The sequence below is a fragment of the Haliotis cracherodii genome, unplaced genomic scaffold (assembly GCF_022045235.1).
Source record: "Haliotis cracherodii isolate W230 unplaced genomic scaffold, xgHalCrac1.p SCAF_3, whole genome shotgun sequence".
NCBI lineage: Eukaryota > Metazoa > Mollusca > Gastropoda > Lepetellida > Haliotidae > Haliotis > Haliotis cracherodii.
In genome coordinates, this window is record NW_027266286.1 from 73,435,815 (window position 1) to 73,462,553 (window position 26,739).

A 26,739-nucleotide genomic window follows, 5' to 3' on the forward strand; every position below is an offset into this window, starting at 1 on the left:
TCCAGTTTTCACCCATGCCAAACTAGGCTGGAATTATGGAGTTATATTTTGGCTGGACTAACGAGCCTGTGAATAGTCCAATCAAAATCTCGTAACGAAATCGACATCCGGTTCGTAAACTGATTTCGGTCGATTGCAGGATTTGCAAAGCATGGGTACCGTCAATTGGGCGTCAACAGATATTTTCCAAATCGTTTCCTGTTATTAATCAAGGTGCTCACATGTTTTGATGCACTTCGCGAAGTAATACCCGTTTTATTACAATATAGATCCTTATTATTGATCAAATTCTCTTCACTGGGCGCTGTCATGTTGTTTGGAGCAAATGCATGTGATATCAGAGGTGGAATCTGATTGGGCGTTTGGATTGTCATAGAAGGAACATAACTCGTAATAGCCGCTGGTAGCGCCACGATCGAACCCATAAATTCTGGCTTAGTTCGGCAAGGGTGGGAACTGGAATATTTTAGTCAGGTAACCTCCTTGCCTCGGGAAGATGATGTAGAATGTACCATAATGCATTCTCTTCCCTCACTAAACGACCGTGTCACCTCTCAATGTTATAGCTTTCCATCCCAATAAATTACATTCCCTCACGATATTATACCAGTTCCGTGGTCTACTGGACAGAGCATCTGCCCGGAGAGCGGAAGGTCAGAGGTTTGATCCCCGGCCGCGATGTACAAAAAGACGTTAAAAGATGGTACTTGTATTTACCCTGACTGACGCTCGGCTTTAGGGGACTGAAACAAGGATTGATCGGCTTGGAGTCAGGATACTGAGTCTGAGTGGGGTATTCATGTTAAACTACGTCGTGGTATCTCAGTGGCCTGGCACTATAAACTCAGCATTAGTCCAGACTAGTACAAACAGAAACACAGACATGCTCCGGCAGGATTCCATATTGGAATCACATGATTTAACCCAACTTGACATCTGTCAATCTTATTTAACTGTTCATACTGTTTGCGGGGCCTCCGCCCAATTTCTGCTATACACAGAAAACAACGCAGGGGTTTTAAGCGCACTTTTCGCGGCACATGAGGTTACACGGTTTATAGCCAAGCCCTGCACTATCAACACCCCAGTGCTACTCAAGGTACCACATGTGTGGAGGAATCAGTCAAGTGGAACCTTGCGCTGTGGATGTACTGGACGAAACACCTTGATAAGCGTTGGTAATACTCATCCTTACCTTTTCTCCCCCGCGAACCGTAAATGAGATATCCCGCAGTACCAAGTCAAGACCTGGGCGATATCGTAAACTGTAGTTCTGAAACTCAAGCGTTCCTGCTTCTGGCCAGCTTGATGGCAACCGTACCGTGTCCTTTCTTCGTGCAGCCTATAACCAATGTGAGATCATGGCTTGAACATATAACGAAAGCTGGCTATTATTCATTCTCTGTTATCCAATTTGTATATCCCCTTTATTTATCATCCAAAACTGGCTCCCACAGGAGATATCACTTGGGTGAGATATAGAGAATACTACACTCATTCTCGTTAGATACCGTTTTTACGAAACGAGTGGACTTTCTATGGTATCTGACCGAGCGAAAGCGAGGTCAGATACCACAGAAAGTTCACGAGTTTCGTAAAAATGGTATCTAACGAGAATGGGTGTGGTATTTTATTTATTACCCACGTTAAATATATATTTAAGTGTAAATACATAACAACTTTCGTTCGTTGACAGACCAAACTGAAACCGGTTGCAAAATCTGGTTGCGGATGAATATTGATATATGACCAAATATGGGCATTGTTGACATGTTTATGCATACGCATTAACAACACGCGCCTGCTGTTCTGTTTGCAAACAAACCAGCACCGACGCTCAAGATCCTTTTGGAAGAAAGTCTTCAACTTATGGTAATTCAAGCGCCATGTTGTTAGTACGCAGGACACCGATAAGAAAATTTGAAACGTCACATTAGCGCCGCGCTTTGAATATCAGACCAACAGTCACACGCATCACACTGCCGGGGTCCCGTCTGTGCAATCAAAATGGTTCGGTTTCCTTGATCTATCAGCTGAATTTATATCATGTCCGTACCATTTTGGAATAGGGAAATCAGACTGTTCGCCAAAGACATTCATGTTAAGTGTACCACCCTATACTGAAGACGTGAAAATCAGGAAACTCAAATCTGCTTGCATGTCAGTGACAACTTCGAACGATCGAAGGGCAAGGTCGCCACCGGAATAAGAAAAGACAACCGCGATCCACTCACAGCGTTTTCCGCTAGAGATAGGGAATGTTACTGTTCACATTTGGGATGTTTGGGGCCACAAAATCAGAAGTCAAGCACACTTCCACGGAGTTTTCGAATGATTTGTATCGGAACTGTGAACTTTAAGTGATCTGGTCGTGCTGTCGTGTTCGTAAATTCATGAACAACACCTCCCGAAACAGCGCCATAAAATACGCTCCAAAGGGGACACCGATGGCACAACCGGATCATCCCAAGTAAGTCTAGAGATCTGTCCAGATAGTTTGAACAGACTTCATTTCACCACGCTTATCCTTTTACGTTAAATCAAATTGAAAGTTGCGAAAATGGTCGGGTGCGTCACGCTCAAGGGACGCGCTCGATCTGCAGTGGTACATTGTAAATCGATTTATAGATCTAGCTCGATTATATGTCTGTAGGAGCTCTATGCATACCGTATATAGAATGCAAACCGAATTTGATGCGTGTGGCTATCTTGTTTGGTTTAATAAAGTGTTTGTAAATATCTCTCGTTCTCATGAATTTCTTCAGTTCTGCCTTGTAATCGCAAAATGAATGACGTCTCGCGATTTTTTTATGAATGAAAAAAGTAGTCCCGGTGTGACAGAGGTCACGGTTATCCAAACAAAACGAATAAAACAAGGTCAACCTTGTACGACAACGTGTGACGTTCGGATTTAGTATCTCACCGCGTACCTGTATCTTCACCACATGGGTAATAACAAGCGATACTGTAGATATCGCTGCAATGAAATTGCATCACAATGCTTTGCAGACCATTGTGACGTCATTGGTTACCATGACGTCACAATCAAATGACATCACTAATGGCTCTGCTACTGAAGCTGTAAGCAGTACCTTTTACGCTTATTACTTTCTACAAACTGAAAAAGTTGTAAGAATGATGTTGGATGATAAATAAAATCTCACCCTCGTGTCTTTTGATATCAAATATATCAACACTCGTTGATAAAAGTGAAAAAAAGCCCCGGCAAGCCTCGTAGTTTCCCCACTTTTATCAACTCGTGTTGATATATTTGATATCAAAAGACACGAGGGTGAGATTCTCTATATAATACCTCGGAGCGATTCGCCACGACAGCTTCGTGTGGGAGTGACATTTCCTTCCCCATCTCCCGCATCGTAAACTTAGCACATAATGTCGCTCGTTCGTAGGAAGATATTTTTAGCGCTGTGCCTTGAAATCGGGTTCAAAGCGAGGCTAGGCTATCTCTAATAATAGAATGGAGAAATAATCTAGATAATGGATCTTGGTATAATTTAACGATGTGCATGTACTTCCCTGATGTTGGTTTCAGCCAGGGGCGTGAACGCAAACTTATTACGACCGTGTAACTTTGTAACAACGCTGTACATATATGTTATTACTATTGATTTGATACATGCTTACCACGCTGAAGGTAAATATTCACCCGCAGCTAATCAGAATGAAATTGCGCAACTTTCCTCAGATAATAATGAGCAGTTACCTCATTCGGGCTTTCAATGTACTCTTTGATTCTGTTCATAGAAATGAGGTTAGTTTCAACTTCACCCTGTAAAATCACAAACCATCCCATGCAGCCATTGATCTGAAACAGAGCAAAATAAGTAAATTACAAGTGATTCCAAGCCGTCGTGATTGGCTAACCAAGCAATTTACGTTTATTATTGTATAAACCGAAAAGAAATTAGGGCACACCCACTAGCGGACTACTTTTTCTGATTTGCTGTTAATGGGCGGGGCTTGTGTTGCATTATCGCGCTGAACGATGTCACTGATTTCGTACTTTTTTCTACTGTTGTTTTGTATTGCTGAATACATAAACAGTTTGTGAAATATTATTGTTGGCTGATATATTTTATCATTTATAGTTTTGAGTACATTGAGGTATACAAGTAAAACAACGATGTGTACGCTTCTAAATTCACATCGCATTTGAGTATTACGTTTAAATCTCCATAATGCACCAGTCTTTCCGATTGTTCCCAGTCCACCCTGGTTATAATGTCACCCTGATTATAATGCCACCCTGGTTATAATGGCACCCTGTTCATAATGCCACCCTGGTTATAATGCCACCCTGATTTTAATGCCACCCTGGTTATAATGCCACCCTGATTATAATGCCACCCTGGTTATAATGCCACCCTGATTATAATGCCACCCTGATTATAATGCCCCTGGCTATAATGCCACCCTGGTTATAATGCCACCCTGATTATAATGCCACCCTGGTTATAATGCCCCTGGTTATAATGCCACCCTGATTATAATGCCACCCTGGTTATAATGCCATCCTGGTTATAATGCCACCCTGATTATAATGCCCCTGGTTATAATGCCACCCTGGTTATAATGCCACCCTGATTATAATGCCCCTGGTTATAATGTCACCCTGATTATAATGCACCTGGTTATAATGCCATGTTTTACTCAAAACGGATTTACCCAGAACGTGCAAAGTGCCCTGATTATAATGCCAATGGCAATGTTTTCAGAACAAACGTTCCCATGGCCTGGTTAAAAAAATAATTTTGGCAAAATATTGGCAGTGTAGTTAATTTTATAACTAGGTTGGACTGTACCTGAAATCAATTATTACATAACCATCTGTTATGCGTCACTTAGTTTACCTAAATCCCATAGGTCGGCTAGACAACTACTTGGATTCACAAGTTTCATTCGTTCACGTAACTATCACATGATACATCACAGTCTGGCAACAGTCGTGATCCTGATATCAATGTTTCTCGATATTGAATAATTGAATTTCGCGCGAGGCAAACACAACCATCTTCGTGAGATTCTCCCCACATCAGTAGACTACATGTACATGAAACACTTCCAAATGATTCATATGCTGTAATCCTCATTTAAGGCTGTCAAGAAGCAAACAATGTGAGTTCGAGGTTAACAATAATAAGACAGCTGTTCCAGTATGCCAGTACATATAAAAGCTGAACGCGCATGGAATCATTACATTTGTTCTTCATAAGGATATGTATTCGTGACTATTACACACAGTATATTATGAGAATGTGTTTTTTAGTTTTGTGGTTAAAGGCATTCGCCCGTTACTCCTAATGTCGGGTTAGATTCAACGCCGTGAAAGTGATGGGATATTGATAGAAGCGGCGAAAAACTATACTCTCACGAATCGGTTTCTATTTTTTATTGCCATATGTAGTCATTACCTCCATAGAGAAGGACGTCCCCAACCCAAGTAGAGCGCCAGACATGGGACCTTTGAAGACAGTACCGAGGAATGACGACATCGCGCATGCCAAGTTACCCACACCAAGCATGTGTACACCCAACCATCTGCAAAACATTTGCAAGACTAAGTGCACAGAAATATGAATAAACGACAAAACCCTTTCCAAATCCAATTGAAATCTCTGCATAAAGCGGAGTCGATTGTACGATTCAGTCTATATCATGAGCATGTGTTAATGAATCAGTATCAAATAGTTATGATACCAGGTGATCGCGAAAAGGTGAGCGTACGTATCCTGCCCCACCGGTGGCACACGTCACAAACACATGCATAGGCAAGTCCTTTTTTCACCTGATAAAACACGGGAACATATGGTACAAGTCAAAATTTGGAAATGTCCTCAACATGTTTTCCATAAAACGTTTTGTAAGCTTTACTGAGGCCTTGAATGTTGTAACCTTGAGCAAACAACTTCTGAGCAAGAGTCGTATGACGCTCTTTTAAATCTTGGTGGAAAGAGCTCGATTGTATCTCAAAAGTTGTGAAATGAAAACACCAAAGGCTGGAGCTGGTGGAATATTGCTCGGCATGAAGGTAAAGCTGACTTTTGCAAAGTTGAAGTCATCCCTCTTGTCGTGCAGTCTTGTTGAGAGTGTTTTGTCACCCTGAATCTGTATGCATAGATGTAAATATGAAACAGATGTGGCGGTCTCACTGGTCTCCTTTATTTCTCGTAGGTAGGTAAATCAGTGAGAGGGAATTGGCTATTTGATTGTCATTGAACAGATCATCGATATACTTCAAACTTAAGTTAAACTTCTTGGACAAATTACCTTGTTTTGACTTCGACAATCCGAACAGAAATTAGGATTCATATGCATAAAGAAACAGATCCGCAAAAGGGGAGCACAACCGGTGCCCATGGGGATGCCTACTTCTTGCCTACATGTCTAACTCTCAAATTTTACGTTTGTTGGTTTGTTGTTTTACGCCGCACTCAGCAATATTCCAGCTATATGACGGCGGTCAATTTTTAAGTCCAGCATTTCACATATTGTTTTCTCAGGAAACTTCTGATGGCATTTGCTTTCATTTTCCACAAATTGTCCAGAACGTTACTGCATCTGTGTTCATCTCGTTTTGTAACAAAAGCCCCATGGATCAAGGAATGAAGTTTTTCCTTAAGTTTGTTTTGTAGGATAGTGGTGTACAAATTTGACAAATCAAATGTTTTTACAGAATGGAACTTGGTTCTTTTCTGAGTTCTCTGAGATCCACGTGGTATTAATTCCACTTGTCTCAAATACTTTCTGTGAATATAAAGCAGGTCCTTCCTTGATTGTTTTAAAGACTATGGCTAGTCCTTGAGATAGGGATTTGATGGAATATACCAGGAATATATCTCTTTTTGAACAGAGCTTTGGAATCCATTACAAAAGAGGAATGGACGTCTTCAGGTTTTAGAGTCACGTCAAAAGTTGACAGTAGACTTCAGTTTGCGTCCCTTGGCCGGACAAGCCAGAAACCTTGATCGTTCACTTGCCCCGATTATGTTTCTAGGTTTGTCAGCACCATACCCGTGCTCGTTAGTTTTACCACATTAAGCTTACACGCCGTGACATAACTAGAAAACTGTTCAAAACGGCGTTAAACCTAACTCACGCACTCAGGATTTGTTTAATAACTCTATTTGGTAGGGGGCAATGAAGGCAGGAAGGCTCTATAATATTGTGTGATGTCTAACGCCACACTCAGCAATATTCCAGCTGTTTTACATGGCCTGTAAATAATCCCTTCTTGACCAAAAATCAGTTGTTGATATTATTGTTGAAACTATCAACCATGTGACCCAGTCTCACGACACAATACGCCACAATCTTCTTAGTGAACGATCTGACCATTGGTACCATAAGGGAAATGGCTTAAGTATGTTAAATAATTGGCCATATTTAGCTACTTCCTCTCTGATATTGCAACGTCTTACTCGAAAAAACAATTTTGGAGAAATAACTAATGAATTACACAAACTTAACATAACAAAACTTGGTAAATCACAGTTTGATTATTTAGACATGTTTAGCATGAATGAAATAACAAAGGTCGTAAAATCTATGAAAACTAAAAAAAGCCCATGTATTGATAGATTCCCTGTAGAGTTTTTCAAGATTTTCTGGAAAGATCTTGGAATATGGGTATACAGATATATTACAGAAACATTTTGAAATACCGCTTTAAGTCTAGCAATGAATAGAGGTGTCATTAGCTGTATACCCAAAGGCACTAATGATAAACAACTACTCAAAAACTGGCGATCAACTTTTGAGTACATGTACTGCAAACAGAATTAAAACAACACTTAATACTCTTGTACATGAAAACCAAACTGGCTTTACTCCTGGAAGATGTATTAGCGAAAACATACGACTACTATATGATATTTTGTTTGATACAAAATTACACAATAAGCCTTGCTTACTACTACTTATAAACTTTGAAAAAGAGTTTGGTAACGTTTCAAAACAATTATAACCATGTTGACACTGGAAAAGTTTGGCTTTGGACCTAATATGAAAAAAATGGATAAACATCCTCATAAATAATGCTTCATCTTGCATCATACAAAATGGACTCCTATCTACATTCTTCTATAATGTAAGGGGATGTAGACAAGGAGACACATTGTCTCTATATCTATTCCTGCTCGTTGCAGAAACTTGGGAAAATGATTCGTGATAATAATGCAATAAAAGGTATCAAACTGAATATTGTGGAACATAAACTTGGACACTATGCTGATGATACTGAAATTTTCTAGATGGGATTGACGAAAGTTTAAGTACAGCGATTGACACTCTAAATTCTTTCTATAAAATGTCAGGATTAAAAATTAATATTGCTTAAACAAAATCAATATGGATAGGCTCAATGACAGACTGTGACATCAAATTATGTCAGGATCTAAAACTAGACTGGCACAGTGGGGACTTTGAAATATTGGGAATAAAGCGTGATTCGAACTTAAATAATCTGTGGGTAATCAATACAAAAAAGAGAATTGAAATTATGAATCAAATTTTAGGGAATTGGAGGAAAAGAAATTTAACATTGATAGGTAAAATTACTTTTGTCAAAACCTTGGCCCTGTCAACCTTAGTACATATATTTTCCTCTTTCAAAACCAACCAAGTGTATTCATTGATGAACTAAGCAAAATATTGTATAGATTCATCTGGAATGATGAAAGGGACAAAATAAAACGAACAACTTTAATTAGAAAATATGACGAAGGCGGACTGAAAATGATAGAGGAAAGATATTTTATAATTTCTCTAAAACTGTCAGTGTTAAAAAAAACCCATCTCCAAAACAAGAACTTTCTACATGGGGCCAATATTGAAAACTGCATACAATTAGCTTACCTTCACTGGCGAGATGGTTTGGCTGCTTGGGGAACATTGTATAGAAGACACAAAACTAACTCCACAAACATTGAAGAAGTACTACCAGAACCTCTTTGGTGTAACCGTCAGTTTAAAAAGTCCTGATTTCATTATATGTAAGGATTTAGCTTAGTTAATAAGTATGGCAAATGTAACCTGCTCGTTTCACCATTTATGAACATTGTTGTACACATGTAGCCAACTAAAATGTGCTGTCTGCTGTATAGTATAGGTATGTAACCTATACCTAATAAGTATATCACCCGTGCTACTCTATGTATAAGTATGTAACATCATATACGGAATTGAATAAGAAAATATTTTAAAAACAATTTCCACTTTGGCTATAAACGTTTTGGAGGCACAGAGATGGACTTGACTCCGAAACTAGGCGATCAACTTAATAAATTTAACACATTCTTCTCTCAAATCATCTTCGCCTCGGCTTGTCTGTTTCAACAAATGTAGCACTCGGCAAGAGTGACTGAGCTCTCAGACGTTTATCACTTTGAGTATGATGCTGATAAACCTGGATACATGAACAGGCAGAATCGGGATTCGAACCCACAGTCATACGTTTCTGGCTTTCCCAAGGGACGCAACTCCGTAGAGTGATTTGCGGCGTCTAAGACGACTGGGCCACCCGTGCTCCCCCTCGGCAAGAGGGTGACACATATGTTAGAAAGGTTTACAAATACCTGTTCGACAGCAAACCATAAAATTCCATCCTGTGCCAGTTGTCAATTACTTCCTCCAACTTTTTAGAAAATCTCCCTTGAGCTCTGTACGCCCTCACAATGTCAGCTCCTGCGACGGATTCGGTGAAGTGGCTCTCTATTGGCGACCGCAGCTTGGACTCCAAGCTCCTCATTTGACAGCTTGTCTTGGTGTGACGTTTCTGTCGACACAAACGGGTTGACAACATTCTCCTCATTTTAGACACATTGTATTTCTTTGAATGCTGCCTGATACGTACCTGTATACTTTGTGCTGTGGAGGTAATACCGTATCGGATGGTTAACTTACCTGTATACTGTGATTGTAATACCCTCAAGGAGGGTTAACTTACCTGTATACTGTGGTAGTAATACCCTCAAGGAGGGTTAACTTACCTGTATAATGTGGTAGTAATACGCTCAAGGAGGGTTAACTTACCTGTATAATGTGATTGTAATACCCTCAAGGAGGGTTAACTTACCTGTATACTGTGATTGTAATACCCTCAAGGAGGGTTAACTTACCTGTATACTGTGATTGTAATACCCTCAAGGAGGGTTAACTTACCTGTATACTGTGATTGTAATACCCTCAAGGAGGGTTAACTTACCTGTATACTGTGATTGTAATACCCTCAAGGAGGGTTAACTTACCTGTATACTGTGATTGTAATACCCTCAAGGAGGGTTAACTTACCTGTATACTGTGGTAGTAATATCCTATAGGATGGTTAACTTACCTGTATACTGTGATTGTAATACCCTCAAGGAGGGTTAACTTACCTGTATACTGTGGTAGTAATACCCTCAAGGAGGGTTAACTTACCTGTATAATGTGGTAGTAATACGCTCAAGGAGGGTTAACTTACCTGTATAATGTGATTGTAATACCCTCAAGGAGGGTTAACTTACCTGTATACTGTGATTGTAATACCCTCAAGGAGGGTTAACTTACCTGTATACTGTGATTGTAATACCCTCAAGGAGGGTTAACTTACCTGTATAATGTGGTAGTAATACCCTCAAGGAGGGTTAACGTACCTGTATACTGTGGTAGTAATACCCTCAAGGAGGGTTAACTTACCTGTATACTGTGATTGTAATACCCTCAAGGAGGGTTAACTTACCTGTATAATGTGATTGTAATACCCTCAAGGAGGGTTAACTTACCTGTATAATGTGATTGTAATACTCTCAAGGAGGGTTAACTTACCTGTATACTGTGATTGTAATACCCTCAAGGAGGGTTAACTTACCTGTATACTGTGATTGTAATACCCTCAAGGAGGGTTAACTTACCTGTATACTGTGATTGTAATACCCTCAAGGAGGGTTAACTTACCTGTATACTGTGATTGTAATACCCTCAAGGAGGGTTAACTTACCTGTATAATGTGATTGTAATACCCTCAAGGAGGGTTAACTTACCTGTATAATGTGATTGTAATACCCTCAAGGAGGGTTAACTTACCTGTATAATGTGGTAGTAATACCCTCAAGGAGGGTTAACTTACCTGTATAATGTGGTAGTAATACGCTCAAGGAGGGTTAACTTACCTGTATAATGTGGTAGTAATACCCTCAAGGAGGGTTAACTTACCTGTATACTGTGATTGTAATACCCTCAAGGAGGGTTAACTTACCTGTATACTGTGATTGTAATACTCTCAAGGAGGGTTAACTTACCTGTATACTGTGATTGTAATACCCTCAAGGAGGGTTAACGTACCTGTATACTGTGATTGTAATACCCTCAAGGAGGGTTAACTTACCTGTATAATGTGGTAGTAATACCCTCAAGGAGGGTTAACGTACCTGTATAATGTGGTAGTAATACCCTCAAGGAGGGTTAACTTACCTGTATACTGTGATTGTAATACCCTCAAGGAGGGTTAACGTACCTGTATACTGTGATTGTAATACCCTCAAGGAGGGTTAACTTACCTGTATACTGTGGTAGTAATACGCCAGAGGAGGGTTAACTTACCTGTATACTGTGGTAGTAATACGCCAGAGGAGGGTTAACTTACCTGTATACTGTGGTAGTAATACCCTCAAGGAGGGTTAACTTACCTGTATACTGTGGTAGTAATACGCCAGAGGAGGGTTAACTTACCTGTATACTGTGGTAGTAATACCCTCAAGGAGGGTTAACGTACCTGTATACTGTGGTAGTAATACCCTCAAGGAGGGTTAACTTACCTGTATACTGTGATTGTAATACCCTCAAGGAGGGTTAACGTACCTGTATACTGTGATTGTAATACCCTCAAGGAGGGTTAACTTACCTGTATACTGTGGTAGTAATACCCTCAAGGAGGGTTAACGGACCTGTATAATGTGGTAGTAATACCCTCAAGGAGGGTTAACTTACCTGTATACTGTGATTGTAATACCCTCAAGGAGGGTTAACGTACCTGTATACTGTGATTGTAATACCCTCAAGGAGGGTTAACTTACCTGTATAATGTGGTAGTAATACCCTCAAGGAGGGTTAACGTACCTGTATACTGTGATTGTAATACCCTCAAGGAGGGTTAACTTACCTGTATAATGTGGTAGTAATACCCTCAAGGAGGGTTAACTTACCTGTATACTGTGATTGTAATACCCTCAAGGAGGGTTAACGTACCTGTATACTGTGATTGTAATACCCTCAAGGAGGGTTAACTTACCTGTATACTGTGGTAGTAATACCCTCAAGGAGGGTTAACGTACCTGTATAATGTGGTAGTAATACCCTCAAGGAGGGTTAACTTACCTGCATAATGTGATTGTAATACCCTCAAGGAGGGTTAACTTACCTGTATAATGTGATTGTAATACTCTCAAGGAGGGTTAACTTACCTGTATACTGTGATTGTAATACCCTCAAGGAGGGTTAACTTACCTGTATACTGTGATTGTAATACCCTCAAGGAGGGTTAACTTACCTGTATACTGTGATTGTAATACCCTCAAGGAGGGTTAACTTACCTGTATACTGTGATTGTAATACCCTCAAGGAGGGTTAACTTACCTGTATAATGTGATTGTAATACCCTCAAGGAGGGTTAACTTACCTGTATAATGTGATTGTAATACCCTCAAGGAGGGTTAACTTACCTGTATAATGTGGTAGTAATACCCTCAAGGAGGGTTAACTTACCTGTATAATGTGGTAGTAATACGCTCAAGGAGGGTTAACTTACCTGTATAATGTGGTAGTAATACCCTCAAGGAGGGTTAACTTACCTGTATACTGTGATTGTAATACCCTCAAGGAGGGTTAACTTACCTGTATACTGTGATTGTAATACTCTCAAGGAGGGTTAACTTACCTGTATACTGTGATTGTAATACCCTCAAGGAGGGTTAACGTACCTGTATACTGTGATTGTAATACCCTCAAGGAGGGTTAACTTACCTGTATAATGTGGTAGTAATACCCTCAAGGAGGGTTAACGTACCTGTATAATGTGGTAGTAATACCCTCAAGGAGGGTTAACTTACCTGTATACTGTGATTGTAATACCCTCAAGGAGGGTTAACGTACCTGTATACTGTGATTGTAATACCCTCAAGGAGGGTTAACTTACCTGTATACTGTGGTAGTAATACGCCAGAGGAGGGTTAACTTACCTGTATACTGTGGTAGTAATACGCCAGAGGAGGGTTAACTTACCTGTATACTGTGGTAGTAATACCCTCAAGGAGGGTTAACTTACCTGTATACTGTGGTAGTAATACGCCAGAGGAGGGTTAACTTACCTGTATACTGTGGTAGTAATACCCTCAAGGAGGGTTAACGTACCTGTATACTGTGGTAGTAATACCCTCAAGGAGGGTTAACTTACCTGTATACTGTGATTGTAATACCCTCAAGGAGGGTTAACGTACCTGTATACTGTGATTGTAATACCCTCAAGGAGGGTTAACTTACCTGTATACTGTGGTAGTAATACCCTCAAGGAGGGTTAACGTACCTGTATAATGTGGTAGTAATACCCTCAAGGAGGGTTAACTTACCTGTATACTGTGATTGTAATACCCTCAAGGAGGGTTAACGTACCTGTATACTGTGATTGTAATACCCTCAAGGAGGGTTAACTTACCTGTATAATGTGGTAGTAATACCCTCAAGGAGGGTTAACGTACCTGTATACTGTGATTGTAATACCCTCAAGGAGGGTTAACTTACCTGTATAATGTGGTAGTAATACCCTCAAGGAGGGTTAACGTACCTGTATACTGTGATTGTAATACCCTCAAGGAGGGTTAACTTACCTGTATACTGTGATTGTAATACGCTCAAGGAGGGTTAACGTACCTGTATAATGTGGTAGTAATACGCCAGAGGAACGAGCAACGCCAGAACGTTGGGGGTGCTGTATGCAACAGCAAACATGGACACGCTTATATTCATCGCACAGTCGAACCAATACTCGAGGCTATAGGGCAAATCTCCATCTATCTTCTCTATGTCTCGAGAGAAGCGATTGGTTATCCTGCCTATTGGCGTTGTTTCAAAGAATTCCATTGGTGAAGTCAGAATACTTGTTAGTAATCTGTGATGCAAGTCTCGAGACGCCCTCACAACACCTCGAGCCATTAACAGAGCATACGTCAGGATGCATAGCGCTGAAAAGAAATTAGCAAACTAAATTTGTTTTTCATTTTTCCCTATATACTATATAAAAATAAGGATTTCCGAAACAAGTATTGCTGATTTAAATAAATACACATATGGACAATAGAAAGACTACAGTTGTAGCAAGAATTAGTGGCACACTTTTCGTAATAAATATGCATACAAGTTTTGGAAGGCCCGGTTAGAATCAAGGTTAGAATATGACCCCAGCAAGCTATGGCTTGCCGCAAATAAAATCGATACAACCCTTTCCATTATCATAAATAACTCTCTACCAAAAGAGTCCATTGTACAATGTGAGTGGTGCCATTGGTGTTTGGCAAACACGTGGTATCATCACTTTTTGATAGTGATTCTTATAAACACATGCTCATGATATAGTCGGAATCGTACAACGGAATCGTACAACCAACTCAGTGTTTTACATTTATTATGAATCACTATCAGGTTGTGATGATACCAGGTAAGAAATTAAATGGGCTTTGGTCGGCTAGTTATTTGTTATTGCTGCCTGCATGTCCTCGTATACGTACTCCAACAGCGTGAGAAGTTGCTATAATTTTCAGTAACCTGTAATCCTCTATCTCCGTGCGTGTTTGAGATGATGGGAATGAATCAAGAGGTAAGTGCAGGTTTACCGAAACGCGAGTCCAGAAGATATAGAGAATGGTCACTCGTTTGCCTGCCCCGGACTCCATTATTTACAGATCACCCTCATATATATCTCGAGTACAGCTCAGCCTCACGTCGGGATACAACAACAAAGACAAAAGTATAATAAATGAAACTATCAATGCTCACACATGACCAGTCCAAATCCGCTGTAAACTCCAAGGTACTTCATGTTGATCCTCCATATGTCCTCTCGTGTTACATTCACCAGGTCCTCAACCCTAGCCCCCTTCAACAGAGGGTCATCGGTCCAGTTAGCGAGCCAGATGTTGGCCCAAACAAACAGGATATAGTAGAGCGCAAAGGCCACAACCAGTCCTAGCATATGCCATTGACCAAAGGCTTTCATATAGTCAAAAAGCAGGATCCATTTTTCCTGTACGTGAAAAAAAGTAGCACAAACATTTACACACTCATAAAATAAAAAATGCATCAATACTTGGAGAATGAACATAATAGGGCTTAGAGTTAATCTTTATAAACTTTACAAACGGCTGTTCTACTCTACCCATTCCCTATTATTTTAGATAGATCGATAATTCTTGCAATGTGCATGTATGTGTAACCTACGTTGCCACTAATATCTTTCGTCTCCTCCTCGTCAGCCACAGCGCCAGTCGTATCTTCAGTCTCCTCAGACGTAGGCATGTGTCTGGAGGTCGTCGATGACTGCCGTTCGTATCCAGGCTCAGTGGAGTGCTCCTCACTGCATATAGATGGTGTTGGTAAACATATCACACAGTGAGGGAAAATTAAAAAAATGTGTGCGTGTGTATAATTGGAAAACTGTCAATTCAACACTACCAAATATGCACTAATACCCTTTCTGCGACCTGTGCATAGTTGACGATACTAATTAGCAGGCGCAGCAGGCAGCGAACACCAGTTCAGTTTTTTGCATAATATTGCACTTTGCAGCTCTTCGGGAAATTTTACATCACTTAGGAAAGTACGTCCGAGTGTATGGTTGCAATGTGTAATGTGTATTATGTCAGTTGAAGGAAAATATGAAATAACCCAAATGAGCCTTGGTATTGATTTCATCATACATTTACTATATCTTGCAATACCTCAACCCACTATAACTCGTAATCTTCAACACTATTGTACCTAATACTTTACAGAAATAAATATATTGATAATTATTTTGTCGACCTAAAGAACAACCGATTGTTTCATATGGCAAACATATGCCATGACAGATTAATTAGTGGGTGGTGAGTTGGGTTTAACGCCGCTTTTAACATTATTCCAGTTATATTACGGCGTGTCAGCTTAATGTGGGAGGAAAGCCCAAAGTGATGCAGGTCTCAGAACGTTTACCACTTCGATGAAACCCACGAGCTGGGTGCTGACAAACCTAGAAACATAATCGGGGCGAACCGGGTTCGAATCCACAATCATAGGTTTCTGGCGTGCCCAAGGGACGCAACTCTGCACAGCGAATCGCGGCGCCAACGACTGGGCCACCCGTGCCCCCAGATTAATTACTAAGATCGGGTGTCTATTAAGATTAAACTATGTGAACTACAGTATCAAACATTCACCGAGTATTTTCAGTGAAGATAAAAATAATAATAAGTGCATTTATAATGCGCCAGATTCCATTCACCAAGTGTTTGCTCATAGCGCTACACTAGTATTACCCCGGGCAATGGATCAGTGAGCACTCGATTTTCATTGTCAGCTCCCTGGGGAGTATACAACCCAAAGCTGCCTGATTACCATTTGCTATGATAACATGTATGATTACCACCACCACAGATAACGAGAGGTAATTTTACAAACCTTTTCAGCCTCTTTAGTTTACTTTTCAATTGATTTGATAAATCATCATCGTCAGTTGCCAGATCTGTTGAAAAAGAATGTTCAGTTTTCAGTTCAGTATGTAGTTTTGTAACTATTTCAAGATGGGTATCAACCTGACTTATGTATGAAAACACGAACCCGATGTTGCGTAAATGTCAGAACATTTCAAAGAATTCTAGTCATGGTGTGACGGCACATTTTCAGTCATTGGATTGTTTTGCGCAGATTCAATTACTTACAGCCTGTCGTAATATTACTTTTATATGTAGTGTTAAACAACATTCAACATTCACTCAAACATTATAATGGCCAGCCCTTTTCTCCTGTTAAACGACTTAATTAAGACAGAAAAAACGCCTAAGAATGCTTTCTCTTAGGGTAAATATTGTGCAAAAAACAACTACAGATGTGGTGATTAATATATACTAAGATATGACCGGCTTGTATCCATTGAGACATATTCGCGTTAAGGTTGATTGTCATGTTGAAGTCGAAAAGGTTAATCAATCTTCTGGTGATAATATTAACCACATCCGTTGTTCAATATAAGAGTGTTACATTATCAACCATTGCATGTTTGTAAAATATAAGACAAATACATAAAAAGACTTACGCTTATACGTTTCTTTGGCATCTTTGAAAACAATTTACTGTCATTCCCCAGCCTCAAACCAGTTGTTCACTATCGGAGCAAGACATAGAGAAATACACGTATGGTAGTTTACCTTCGATACCCTCTCTATTGTCCTCGTACTCTGCCAGACACGACTTGAGAACCTGGGTAAACGCCCCCTCGCTGTTGAGAAGGTCGCGGAAAGACCCTGTCTGTGCCACCGTGCCCCTCTCAAGGACGATGATGTTGTCAACGCCAGGTAGATATCGGACGTTGTGCGTCACCAAGATTCGTGTCTGTGTAGACAACAAGTTATGAATACAACGATTTAACTCACTATGTTGCACACATTTCATGTGTTTGCGTTCAAGGTGCGCATTTGGAGAACATTTCGATATCATTGTTTCATCGCCGTCCGATGCGGGTGTATGGTTTTAGTAGCTAAAGGTAGCTAGAGGTGAGGTGAGGTGAGGTGGGGTGAGGTGAGATGAGGTGAGGTGTGGTGAGGTGAGGTGAAGTGGGGTGAGATGAGGTGAGGTGAGGTGAAGTCTTTTGGTATGACGCGGCCGGGGTTCGAATCCCCAACCTTCCGCTCTCCGGGCAGATGCTCTAACACTTGAGCTCCAGTCATGTAACACACGTTGTGAGGTACCACTAGGGGGTATCGGCTGGCCCAGTCGTATAAGGCGTCGCAATTCACTACGTAGAGTCCCTAAGGAGCTCCAGACACCTATGATGGTGAGTTCGAATCCCGTTCCACTCTAATTATGTTTCTATGTTTGTCAGCATCATACCAATGCTCGTCACAGCAGCTGTAACCTGCCGAGCAACGTACAACATCCACACCTGCCGAGCAACGTACAACAGCTGGACCTGCCGAGCAACGTACAACATCCGAACCTGCCGAGCAACGTACAACATCTGGACCTGCCGAGCAACGTACAACATCCACACCTGCCGAGCAACGTACAACATCCACACCTGCCGAGCAACGTACAACAGCTGGACCTGCTGAGCAACGTACAACAGCTGTAACCTGCCGAGCAACGTACAACATCCACACCTGCTGAGCAACGTACAACAGCTGGACCTGCTGAGCAACGTACAACATCCACACCTGCCGAGCAACGTACAACAGCTGGACCTGCTGAGCAACGTACAACAGCTGTAACCTGTCGAGCAACGTACAACATCCACACCTGCTGAGCAACGTACAACATCCGAACCTGCCGAGCAAGGTACAACATCCACACCTGCCGAGCAACGTACAACATCCAAACCTGCCGAGCAAGGTACAACATCCACACCTGCCGAGCAACGTACATCATCCACACCTGCCGAGCAACGTACAACAGCTGGACCTGCCGACCACCGTACAACATCCGAACCTGCCGACCACCGTACAGCATCCACACCTGCCGAGCAACGTACAACATCCACACCTGCAGAGCAACGTACAACATCCACACCTGCCGAGCAACGTACAACATCCACACCTGCAGAGCAACGCACAGCATCCACACCTGCCGAGCAACGTACAACAGCTGGACCTGCTGAGCAACGTACAACAGCTGGACCTGCTGAGCAACGTACAACAGCTGGACCTGCTGAGCAACGTACAACAGCTGGAACCTGCCGACCACCGTACAACATCCACACCTGCAGAGCAACGTACAACATCCAAACCTGCCGAGCAAGGTACAACAGCTGGACCTGCCGACCATCGTACAACATCCGAACCTGCCGAGCAAGGTACAAAATCCACACCTGCCGAGCAACGTACAACATCCACACCTGCCGAGCAACGTACAACAGCTGGACCTGCCGAGCAACGTACAACAGCTGGACCTGCCGAGCAACGTACAACATCCGAACCTGCCGAGCAACGTACAACATCCAAACCTGCCGAGCAACGTACAACATCCGAACCTGCCGAGCAAGGTACAACATCCACACCTGCCGAACAACGTACAACATCCACACCTGCCGAGCAACGTACAACAGCTGGAACCTGCCGACCACCGTACAACATCCGAACCTGCCGAGCAACGTACAACATCCACACCTGCCGAGCAACGTACAACATCCACACCTGCCGAGCAACAGCTGGAACCTGCCGAGCAACGTACAACATCCAAACCTGCCGAGCAACAGCTGGAACCTGCCGAGCAACGTACAACATCCAAACCTCCCGAGCAACGTACAACATCCACACCTGCCGAGCAAGGTACAACAGCTGGAGCCTACTTTATTGGAGGAGTTGGACCCCAATTAGTCATCAGAAGGCTTACATCATCGATCATACGTTTGTTTCCAGGCCTGTCTGGACGCCCGAGGAGGATACACAAGACATTATTGCCCTTACTGAAGCTTTCAATTGTTATCAAATTTTCATCATCTGTTTTGTGAAGCGACATTTAAGCCCGATGATGTAATTGATAGCTTCTTATTCATTCATCCCGAGTGCCATAACATTATCGTTTGGCTTGCTGTACCATAAATGATTGAACTTCAAAATACATTCCAAATGACATGTGTACATTTACTCGATATTTTTATAAGCGGTCCAAGTCGATGCATTCTTTCTTTTCATCAGTAGTTCATTATCTGGTAGAATTAACTGTCTTTGTAGGAGGTCCAGTGGCGTTTCATACAGATACCCCCTATTAGAATTAACGTGATTAGACATTACTGGATCCTCCATGGAAACTACCTTGTTCCGTAACATGCTGCCAGCACCTATCACGTTGTCAAAGATGTGTTTGCCCACGTGGCTGTCCACAGCGCTGAGGGGGTCGTCAAAGAGGTAAATGTCGGCGTCGTTGTAGACAGCTCTGGCTAGAGAAACTCTCTGCTTTTGTCCCCCACTCAAGTTGATGCCCTGATGACAAGATAGGGAAGACATAGAATACACAAGACACAGTAGACGGCTCTGGCTAGACACTCTCTTCTGCCCCCACTCAAGTTGATGCCCTGATGACAAGATAGGGAAGACATAGAATACACAAGACACAGTAGACAGCTCTGCCCTGAGAAACTCTGCTTCTGTCCCCCACTCAAGATGATGCCCTGATGGCAAGATAGGGAAGACATAGAATACACAAGACACAGTAGACGGCTCTGGCTAGAGACACTCTCTGCTTCTGTCCCCCACTCAAGTTGATGCCCTGATGACAAGATAGGGAAGACATAGAATACGCAAGACACAGTAGACGGCTCTGGCTAGACACTCTCTTCTGCCCTCACTCAAGTTGATGCCCTGATGACAAGATAGGGAAGACATAGAATACACTAGACACAGTAGACAGCTCTGGCTAGACACTCTCTTCTGCTCCCACTCAAGTTGATGCCCTGATGCCAAGATAGGGAAGACATAGAATACACAAGACACAGTAGACGGCTCTGGCTAGACACTCTCTTCTGTCCCCACTCAAGTTGATGCCCTGATGACAAGATAGGGAAATCATAGAATACACAAGACACAGTAGACGGCTCTGGCTAGACACTCTCTTCTGCCCCCACTCAAGTTGATGCCCTGATGACAAGATAGGGAAATCATAGAATACACAAGACACAGTAGACGGCTCTGGCTAGACACTCTCTACTTCTGTCCCCCACTCAAGTTGATGCCCTGATGACAAGATAGGGAACACATAGAATACACAAGACACAGTAGACAGCTCTGGCTAGAGACACTCTCTGCTTCTGTCCCCCACTCAAGTTGATGCCCTGATAATAAGATTGGGAACACATAGAATACACAAGACACAGTAGACAGCCCTGGCTAGAGACACTCTCTACTTCTGTCCCCCACTCAAGTTGATGCCCTGATAATAAGATTGGGAACACATAGAATACACAAGACACAGTAGACAGCCCAGGCTAGAGACACTCTCTACTTCTGTCCCCCACTCAAGTTGATGCCCTGATAATAAGATTGGGAACACATAGAATACACAAGACACAGTAGACGGCTCTGGCTAGAGACACTCTCTACTTCTGTCCCCCACTCAAGTTGATGCCCTGATGACAAGATAGGGAACACATAGAATACACAAGACACAGTAGACAGCCCAGGCTAGAGACACTCTCTACTTCTGTCCCCCACTCAAGTTGATGCCCTGATAATAAGATTGGGAACACATAGAATACACAAGACACAGTAGACGGCTCTGGCTAGACACTCTCTACTTCTGTCCCCCACTCAAGTTGATGCCCTGATGACAAGATAGGGAACACATAGAATACACAAGACACAGTAGACAGCTCTGGCTAGAGACACTCTCTACTTCTGTCCCCCACTCAAGTTGATGCCCTGATAATAAGATTGGGAACACATAGAATACACAAGACACAGTAGACAGCCCTGGCTAGAGACCATCTCTACTTCTGTCCCCCACTCAAGTTGATGCCCTGATGACAAGATAGGGAACACATAGAATACACAAGACACAGTAGACAGCTCTGGCTAGAGACACTCTCTACTTCTGCCCCCCACTCAAGTTGATGCCCTGATTACCAGCTTGGGAACACACAGAATACACAGTTTGAACTGACCCTCTCTCCGATCATTGTCAGGTCGCCATCAGACAGGACATCTATATCAGGCTGTAAAGCACAGGCGTGGATCACCCTCTTGTACAGCCTTTCGTCCAACGGTTTCCCAAATAAGATGTTGTTCTTCAAGGAGTCGTTCTGGATCCATGCTTGTTGTGGGACATAGGCTATACGACCCTGTGAGTGAGTGAATGGTTCAATAAATATTACCAAGTTAACAAATTATGCAAGTTTTATCACAGCGACAAGTATCTAATGAAGTTGAGACCTGGTAAACCAGAGACTGAAAAAACGAACAACGGTCAAAGACATCGTCGACGATGAGCGTTAGTCAGCCAAACTAACATGGCTTGACCACATTATCCAATCTGGTTGACGCTTACGACAAGCATATTCTGCCACAAACAGACCTCAGACATTGTATTTATATTGGGATATTCGACATGGCAAGTAAATGCAATAACAACTATAGTTCCAATCGCCCTGGACAGGAAAGAGCTCTATGTACTAAAGGGTGGAATAGGCTTTGATTATTAATCCAGTGGTCACCACAAAAACCAGACTAACCTGCACTCCGAGATGACCTGTCACCTTGTCAATCTCACCAAGAACAGCAGCGACCAGGGACGTCTTACCAGATCCAACGTGGCCAACCACGCCAACTAAACTATTCTCGTATATGCTCATGTTTATCCTGAAATGATAAAGCGTACATCTCAAGCTATATAATTCCTATATGTAGCACATCTCAAGTTATATAAGTTCTATGTGTAGTACATCTCAAGTTATATAAGTTTTATATGTAGTACATCTCAAGTTATATAAGGTCTATATGTTGTACATGTCAAGTTATATAAGGTATATGTGTAGTACATCTCAAGTTATATAATGCCTATGTAGTACATTTCAAGTTAAATAAGGTCTATATGTAGTTCATCTCAAGTTATATAAGGTATATATGTAGTACATGTCACGTTATATAAGGTCTATATGTAGTACATCTCAAGTTATATAATGCTTATGTAGTACATTTCAAGTAATATATGATCTATATGTAGTACATCTCAAGTTATATAAGGCATATATGTAGTACATGTCAAGTTATATAAGGTATATATGTAGTACATCTCAAGTTATATGAGGCATATATGTAGGATATCATAAACTATATAATTCCGTGTGTTGGTGACAGGTGACTCACTTTCTTAGTGTTGGCTCGTGGTTGTCATCCCATGAGAAAGAAGCTTTTCTCATCTCTATTGCTACACCTGCAAAATACACATTCTAAACACTGACATATTCTTTGGTTTAGTGTGTTTGTTTGTTGTGTAACATCGACTCAACAACATGGTACGGCTGTCTGTAAATAATCGAGTCTGGACCAAACAATCCAGTGGCTGACATTATGAACATCGAAGGGGCGGTAGCCTAGTGGTTAAAGCGTTCGCATGTCACGCCGAAGACCCGGGTTCGATTCCCGACATGGGTACAATGTGTGAAGCCCATTTCTGGTGTCCCCAGCCGTGATATTGCGGGAATATTGCTAAAAGCGGCGTAAAACCATACTCAATCACTCCCTTACTATGAACATCGACTCTGGAAGGCCAGTAGTTCTAATCCGGGTCTTCAAGGGTCTCTTTGGTTCAAATATACACGTTACGTTTAACTCTACTGATGTCGATATTCCATAGAGTCTTCATCAAGCACATTGTAAGATATGTCATGGTTTAATATTATATTCTATATCCTCTTATCAGTGAACATAGCAAACCAACGTTATTCCAAATGTAACATAAATTTATTCACATTGTAAAGCAAAAAATATCTACTGTCTTCATATATTGTTTTCTTTTCAGATTACAGTTTCCAGTTTCCATGGCATACATGAATGTACCTTTCGTATTTCCGCACTTATCCGGGTTTGTATCAAATTCTTCTTCCCTGAAAAACTTCTGCAGTCTCTGGATGCTGACGTCAGTCTGGAACAAATACAAGTGAGTACTGCCTCTCTCTCCTGTTTGTCCCAGCGAACATTTAGATGACGTGTTTAAGTAAAGTTTTCATAGTACCACTCTTACCGTATTAAGTACAATTATACAATGTGGCATGACTGTGTTTCATTGCGGGGCCGGGGGCACGGGTGGCCCAGACGTCTAAGGCGCCACGATTCGCTGTGAAGAGTTGCGTCCCTTGGGCACGACAGAAACCTATGATTGTGGGTTCGAATCCGGTTCGCCCCGATTATGTCAGAACCATACCCGTGCTCGTGGGTTTCACCGAAGTGGTAGACGTCTGAGACCTGCATCACTTCAGGCTTTCCTCCCACATTAAGCTGACACGCCGTGATATAACTGGAATACTGTTAAAAGCGGCGTTAAAGCCAACTCACCCACTCACTCAGTGCGGGGCCAGTTCTTACCTTAATGAGATCGAAGATAACTTCGGGCGTTTGGTTGATGGCATATCGGAGTAGATTTAGGAGAGACACAACGGCGAAGGCTGATTTAGGGGTCAAAATACTGTCTTCATTCAAGTAGAAGAAGCCACAGAACATCACTATGGAAATCTAGACAAAGGAAAAGGCATCATGAGTAGCTCTAACCTCACAACGGGAAGGGCTAAACAACGGGTGCACATGACGTCCATTTTTGGATTTCGCGCAAGGACGAGGAACGATGAAGGCCGTTTCAGGCCCACGGGATCGGTGTCATTTACTTTACAGCGTCCAGAAATTGATAAAACAAAGTTATTAGATGTCATTGAGTTAATATGAATGAGGACAATTGAGTGTTATGGACTTGTAGCAACACTAAATGTATAGGTAGGAAATATGCCAGAAATGATGATTTTAGAGGTTTTCAGGAAGCGCTGTTCTAATATTTAAACACGAGTCTCAACAATAGTCTAAGCTTATTTTCAGAGGAAATGTAGACAAAACTACAAATATACGGTAAAAAGCATGTTGGGTGATTTATGCTTACATTTTCATTTGAAGTTCGAAAAATTAGCCTCTTTCACTCACTTAAGCCACACTCATGTATTTCATGGTGTGAATTTATAATTGCAACTTAAATTCTGATGAAACTAGAATTACTTAAGTTTACCAGCAGAAACAATTCTGGGGCTAAACGAAAAAATGATACCCCGGTATATTTCATTTCTTAACTATATGTATGACATATTTGTAGAAACACACTCGCATGTGTCTACTAGGGTACGTCGCTGATGTTACCTACCTGTATAACTGGAAGTATGAACTGATACCTGTCTAGTAGCTCTGTTAACATACCACAAAAGGCGCAGCGTTCCAGCTGAAGACGGTGAATGCCCTTGTATTAAACAGCTGCTTAAGGACCACCAACTCCTTATTTCTGGCTGCATCAAGCTTGTCTCCAAAGCACTTCTCCCAGGCATAAAGCTTCAGTACCTAGGAAGGATGACGTTCTTGTAGAGTATTGTTTCCAAAGATATTGTCATTACAAGATCAGAATACACATGGTAATATGTGCCTGGACCAGAACAATCAAGTGATTGACATCATGAGCATCGATCCAGGCAATTGGGATACAATGACATGCATCAACCATGTCAGCAAGCCTTACCACCCGATCCCGTTAGTCGCCTCTTACTACAAACATAGTCGCCTTTTACGGCGCACATGGGTTGCTTACGACCTGTTCTACCTATTACACATATATCGACCTTCTACATCCATTTACGGGTGTGGAAATGCTAATAAATGCAGTAATAAGTCACATGAGTGATCGCGTGAATATTGTGTGAATGTATTGTATACATTTATAATACTTATACTATACATTTTAAGGATTAAACGATTTCACCAAAATAACTGCAATTTACATACTAGAATCTAAATAGATGAAGTTGTTTATTTGTTCGTCGGATTTGTTGAAGGTAAGAAAATGTCTAAAACATTAATATTAATATACCAGTTTTTGTGATTCTTCAACAAATTATTGCCGGAGCTAGAACAGACATCTAATACTCATACAGTGACACTCTGTCAGACAAAAGTACCAGGACACAACTTTCGATAAGAGGCGTCGATTCTTATGACCAAATTACCCGTTTCTTTCTCCACATCTTCCCGGGGCAAGGGAGTTAACTGTCTTTAAAAGTCAAGTTTCCCCCCTTGCCGAACTAGGCTGGAATTATGGAACTATGGAATTATAATTCGGCTGGACTGACGACTCCATGCACAGTCCAATCAAAATCCCGTACTTTATTACAATAAAGATCTTTATTATCGATAAGATCCTCTTGACTAGGCGCCGCTATTTTTTTTAAGGCAAATTCAAGTCATATGAGAGGTGGAATCTGATTGGTCGGTAGGGGACAGAGACGGGACATAACTCGTAATAGTGAGTTAGTTAGTTTTAACATTATTACAGTTATATCGCGGCGTTTCAGCTTAATATTGGAGGAAAGCTCGAAGTGATGCACCTCTCAGACGTTTACCACTTCGGTGAAACCCACGAGCACGGGTATGGTGCTGACAATAGGTTTCTGACGTGCCCAAGGGACGCAACTCTGCACAACGAATTGCGGCGCCGTAGACGACTGGCCCACCCGTGCCCTCTAACTCGTAATAGCCACAGCGAAATTTCAGCCTTGCTCGGTAAGGGTGGAAACTGGACTCTTAAGGTCAGTTAATTTCCTTGCCTCGAGGAGATGTGTATCCAATTATATACATGTATTATACAACCACTGATCCATCGCCATCAAAGTACTGGAAAGTTATGACCATTCCATGAAACAATGTAAAACATACACGTTGGGAGGCAGTGGTAATTATGTTTTGACGAATTTAATAATATATGACACGA

General features: G+C 41.7%; 1 protein-coding gene across 1 annotated transcript in view; it reads right to left on the minus strand.

The window, feature by feature from the left end:
• The window catches only part of LOC139473795 (multidrug resistance-associated protein 1-like), a 36,708-nt gene that overhangs the window by 3,369 nt on the left and 6,600 nt on the right, over positions 1-26,739 (minus strand). Inside the window, exons 7-22 of the mRNA XM_071256555.1 lie at positions 25,182-25,319; positions 24,312-24,458; positions 23,787-23,871; positions 23,094-23,160; positions 22,460-22,586; positions 21,893-22,069; positions 20,049-20,216; positions 17,448-17,631; positions 16,702-16,765; positions 15,484-15,619; positions 15,043-15,289; positions 13,921-14,231; positions 9,594-9,793; positions 5,433-5,559; positions 3,725-3,826; positions 1,196-1,342 (exon numbers count right to left, since the gene is read on the minus strand). Of these exons, the coding sequence (XP_071112656.1) occupies positions 1,196-1,342; positions 3,725-3,826; positions 5,433-5,559; positions 9,594-9,793; positions 13,921-14,231; positions 15,043-15,289; positions 15,484-15,619; positions 16,702-16,765; positions 17,448-17,631; positions 20,049-20,216; positions 21,893-22,069; positions 22,460-22,586; positions 23,094-23,160; positions 23,787-23,871; positions 24,312-24,458; positions 25,182-25,319 (2,427 nt within the window). The remainder of the gene's footprint in view (positions 1-1,195; positions 1,343-3,724; positions 3,827-5,432; positions 5,560-9,593; positions 9,794-13,920; positions 14,232-15,042; positions 15,290-15,483; positions 15,620-16,701; positions 16,766-17,447; positions 17,632-20,048; positions 20,217-21,892; positions 22,070-22,459; positions 22,587-23,093; positions 23,161-23,786; positions 23,872-24,311; positions 24,459-25,181; positions 25,320-26,739) is intronic.